General features: G+C 44.4%; 1 protein-coding gene across 8 annotated transcripts in view; it reads right to left on the bottom strand.

Annotated features, from left to right (window-relative positions):
• Nucleotides 1-5,000, bottom strand: part of LOC113817231 (myoferlin-like) — a 52,333-nt gene that overhangs the window by 10,563 nt on the left and 36,770 nt on the right. For 6 of the 8 annotated variants that reach the window (XM_070128006.1, XM_070128007.1, XM_070128005.1 and 3 more), the window contains 7 exons: nt 4,936-5,000; nt 4,374-4,555; nt 3,907-4,024; nt 3,292-3,425; nt 2,706-2,867; nt 2,193-2,332; nt 1,196-1,234 (listed from right to left, as the gene is read on the bottom strand). The exon at nt 4,936-5,000 is cut by the window's right edge and continues 67 nt beyond it. In XM_070128006.1, the coding sequence (XP_069984107.1) occupies nt 1,196-1,234; nt 2,193-2,332; nt 2,706-2,867; nt 3,292-3,425; nt 3,907-4,024; nt 4,374-4,555; nt 4,936-5,000 (840 nt within the window). The remainder of the gene's footprint in view (nt 1-1,195; nt 1,235-2,192; nt 2,333-2,705; nt 2,868-3,291; nt 3,426-3,906; nt 4,025-4,373; nt 4,556-4,935) is intronic. The other 2 variants (XM_070128009.1, XM_070128012.1) reach the window with 1 other exon arrangement.

Below are 5,000 nucleotides of genomic sequence, written 5' to 3'. Positions count from 1 at the left end.
CAGCACATGTCGTAACAGGACCTGTGGACCTAATATTACGGTGACAGAAGACACAAACCCAACCACCATAAAGGATGTTAAACCACGTGCCTCAATGATCCATTCTCCTGTACGAATCACAGATAAAAGCAGTGATGAGCCTTATAAAGAGACCCTAATATCCTTCAGGCCCGAGCTCTCCGAGGAAGGTGCTATGTTACGCAAAGAGATAGTGATAAGTATGATAATAAGTACGATTTAATGTTATGAAGAGTGCATTCTACAGGATTTTAGATGATGCTTTTTCGTGGAAGCGCTATGTTTGATGCGCTTTCTCCTGTATTTATTTTGTTTTATTATTTTTGTCAGTTCGTGATAAGGCTTAGGATATAGTTATCTATTTTTTGTGAGACCTTATCAGCTCCCAAAACCATGAGCGGCATAAATAAGACCGGAAAATTTAGCCTTTAGTATTCTGCATCGTATAGATTCGGTTTGTAACCAGAAAATCCAGAAATATTAGAACAAGAATGAAAAGAAATGATCCTTATCTTCACCAGATGTATATTGGTTGTACAGTTGCTTTAGACGAACATACATCACGAACGCCAAAGATAACAGAAAATTGCAGGGATAAAGTACAGTACAGGGGATACTAGTAAGATAAGAGGTAAACCACAGGCCACGAAGGAGACGGACAGCAGGTCCAAAGGGCACCGGGGACAGACGAAGCTGTGAGTTCACTCCCTGCGTCACGGGCATTGGAATCAGACAATTGCTCATTAGGTAATCAGGCATGTTTGGCTGAGGAAAAAGCGGAATATAACCTCTATGCAACACTCTCATAATTCGCGGGCTTTTGTGATAATAAGGATGAAGATGGTGACGAAGATGATGAAGTGGAGGAGGAGGAGGAGGTGATGAGTATGATCAGGATGATGATGACGACTATGGCGTTGGCGATAACGACGACGACGATGAGGATGACACAGTTGATGACATACTGATCATGATAACAGCAATACTAATAATAATAGTAATAATAAAAATGATGATACTACTACTACTAACAACAATGATAATGAACTATTGATAATTGTTTTTCTTATCACTATTGCCATTATCATCACAATAATAACATCAACAAGCAAGCAGGAGTTATGAGAGTGTCGCGCGAGGAGGCAGCGAGGCAGAACGAACAGGTGTGAGGAAATACCTGAGATGCGAAGGGACCCTTTTTCCCTTCCGCTTCTTCCTGGAGACGAATGGAAGAGACAACGCTCAGACAAGTTATTCTCAACACTAGAAATAAGTCTAGTCATCATGACATGCATTGCTGAAAGTATAACGATAAAAGAACAAAACAAAACTCTTAAGAACAGCATCGCCTGGCTCTGCTGGGTATGCTTTCACGACTTGCAGCGCTCTCGCAACCTTTAACGCGCAGGTCATACGCTCGTGAATACAGCTCAGTCACGCATCTGCAAACACGACACACCTGTACCGCACATGAACCATATCTGTAAACTATTTTGAGGAATGCATTTTGCAACAATTTGGAATGATTTGTAATATTTCTCTCCGCCTGTAGCATTCTCACCTCTGATATCATCATTCATGCAGCTCTTGTCTATGCAAGATACTCATTTGACACTTACTGGTCACGTTCACTCGTGCAGTGCCTGAATTATTTGATTTATTTACAACAGACACACTGTGCTTACAGATAAGAGCACTTTGCTGAGGCAATGTGTACATTCATGCAGGCGCATCACGCACATCTCATGCGCACTTCTAGATATACCAGTGCATACTCAGCTATACTGGTAGGCTAAGTATAAATGAGAAGCAAAAAAGCATGATTTAAGTGTTATTGTGTCATAGGTGGTGAAACTAAACTGCTTTTGGCCAAAGTCCCTGGTCTCAAGTCCTCTCTCTCTCTCTCTCTCTCTCTCTCTCTCTCTCTCTCTCTCTCTCTCTCTCTCTCTCTCTCTCTCTCTCTCTCTCTCTCTCTCTAATACACACACTCACATCAAGGTCAAATGGTCTGTGTCCTTCTCCGCGGGGTCAAAACACACTCCACACTAAAAGGTCAGAGGCAAAGGTCATCAGACAAGGCTGGAAGGTCATTATGTCAATTACACAGATGGTTAAAATGCACCAGCGCACAACGAGGTCAAAGGTCACTGCCAAAGGTCCTAGGGGTCTCCCACCTTGCTGATTTGGGCTCCACGGTGTACTGGTGAAGGTCGGACACCACGGCGGTGGCCACGACGGGCTTGCTTCCGAAGGCCCGGTGGTCGACCACGCGCAGGGTCAGCGGCGGCATGTACAGGTCCTCTTTGGGGAGTTCCTTGGGACACGGAAACTGGTCAGATTTGTGGCACTCTTTTTAGAACTAAATGAAAAGGAAAGTAACGGAGGAAGGGTTTTCACGTGGCACTCAGTAGGTAGATTTCGGAAATACTGCCTTCCTTGTAAATGTAAAACCAACATTTACTCTATTTTGATGTGATACGGTATCAGCCTCATAACAGAACTGTAAGGATATCTAGAGACACGTTCTTTAGATAATATTTTACAACTTGCACCTATTTCTGTTTCTACGCTCGTGTTTCACTGTTCTCTGAGGCCATGCAAATAAAAACGACTAATCACATGTAGATATCCAAAGTATAATAATGACGAGGATAATGATGATAATACTCATACTCGTAGAGACTCACCACATCAAAGACCAGGTGAGGCTTGTCGAAGTTGGGGTTGACTCTGAGGTTGGCCATGATGGGCGACGTGACCCTCTCGCCGCCGCACTCGAACTCGATCGACGGACGCGTCACGGACTGCAGCTCGAAGGTGGCCATGTTGCGGACGCCCCAGCACAGCACCTGTGGGCGGCGGCGGGGGCGCAGCAGGAGGGGGAGGGTGGAAGCAAGGGAGATGGAGGCGGAGGAGGAAGTGGAGTAGAAGTAAAGGAAGAGGTGGGGGAGGAGATGAGGAGGGTATGGAGTGGAAGAAAAGAAGATGGAAGAGAAGGCGGAAGTGGAAGCAAAGGAGAGGATGGAGATAGAGAAAGTGGAAAAAGAGAAAGTGAGAAATGCATTACGTTTCGTGGGATATAAGCAGTAGTATAACTGCAAAACCCTACCAAAGTTCTATAATGTGAATTCACAACGTAACCTGCGACAATTTCACTTTGCAACACTACCATGGGTGTAAAAAATATAAAGACATAAATAAATGAATGAATAATAATAAAGATTCTTGAAAATCCCCCTGAAACCCTTCTATTCCACTGCAGCCTTTGCATACCTCAACCCTGGTCTTCTGCAGGAGGGGCCTCACGCCGAAGGGGACCATGTAGAGGTCTCCGCGCGTCGGGGGGAGAATGGGCAGCTCCTCCGCCGCGTCCTTCGGGAGGAGCTCGAAGGACGCCAGGAGCTCACCTGCCGAGATCATCAAGGACTGTTTACATAGTTTGTATACTATTAACTACTATTGTGGGTTATTTATACTTTGTCTTCCTTTTTCTTCTTCACTCTTTTCTTTTTCTTCTTTTTCTTCTGGTAGTCTACCCTCCATTGTAAATATTTTGTTACGTAAACATTTATCTACATCTCTAAATTCTTACCTTTCGTGTGACCCTGTTACCTCATGCACTCTACATTCCATTCACGAAATCTCAGTATACCTTCAGTCACAAACTAGAGTACACGGCTTTCATAAAATCTCACATTGCCTCCGTATATCCATTCCTAATTAATGCCATCCATCATTATGAATATTATGAATTCCAGAGATATCCCATTCATAAAACTTCATTCACAAAAAAAAACAGGACATGTCATTCATAAAATCTCACTGTGCACTCATCAGATCCATCCAGACTAGCAACTCTCTCCTCGAAATGCACATCTGTTGCCGCACCTTGCTTGTCCTTCCCTCGCGAGAGCGGGTACCACTCCAGAGGTAGCGCCTGGTACGCCTCGCCCAACTCGACCATGGTAGGAGAGCAGAACACACGCCCAAGGAATTCGGGGGCGCCCTGGGGGAGACGGGGACGAAAGAGAGGCCTCAGTGCACCAGAAAATGGATATGTATTTTGTTTCCAACACTACCTTGTTTTGCATTTTCAAAAGGCTGAGAAATGCGTTCAGATGTGCTGCATGTTCATCGTGGATTATTCGAGCAGATCGTTTAGTTAAAGTTCGGCTATTTCAATTACCTTAAAGTCGGCATGACATGAACTGGTAAAATATTAACAAATGAGATAAAATCTATGAATGTATAGATAGACAAACGAAATAATCAGTTCTTGAAATAATGATTACAATGATCATTAACATCAATATCGATAACAACAATAAGTGATAAGTCTGATTATGACGTCTCACCCTGGCATCCCAGTCGAAGACCTCGACGACCACCTGCGGCGCCTGCGTGCGGGTGGTGAGCACGGGGCCCGCCAGCTGCACGTCGTCGAAGATGAGCGTTTGGTCCCACGTTGGACACAGCGTCGCCTTCTGTTTCTCCGTCTGCTGCGTCCCTGCGCAGAAGCTCACCACGGCGTAGGGGTCTGAGGGGCGAGGGAAGGGTGAGCTTGAAACTCGACGAAATGGAATGAAATGGCGTCTGGGATTCGAGCTTTTTCACTAATGCTGGCGCTGTTCGTGTTCTTAATATCGAATGATATGTTTGTTAGACCTTTTTCTCGTACTGCCAGGGAACGTGCATACAGGAAGTCCAGGCTTATTTTCCAAAGTTATCATAATTATATTTGTTAATAATTGTAATAATTCATTAACAACCAGTCCACACAAGCTGCCTTGGATCAGATATTATTTACATTATGATAATGATATAATATCAATATGATAATATATATACTGTAATATATGGAACAAAGTCAATTAGACAACACATTTCATCCGTCAAGGCAGACGCATTTCTCCTCACCCGAGAGCCCCGTCTTGTCTCCCGCCGGCAGGTCACGTGCCTGGTACACGTGCGCGCGGAGCTGG

The sequence above is a fragment of the Penaeus vannamei genome, chromosome 12, assembly GCF_042767895.1.
Source record: "Penaeus vannamei isolate JL-2024 chromosome 12, ASM4276789v1, whole genome shotgun sequence".
Taxonomy (NCBI): domain Eukaryota; kingdom Metazoa; phylum Arthropoda; class Malacostraca; order Decapoda; family Penaeidae; genus Penaeus; species Penaeus vannamei.
Note: the sequence above shows the minus strand (reverse complement) of the source record. Positions and strands in the feature narration are given on the sequence as shown.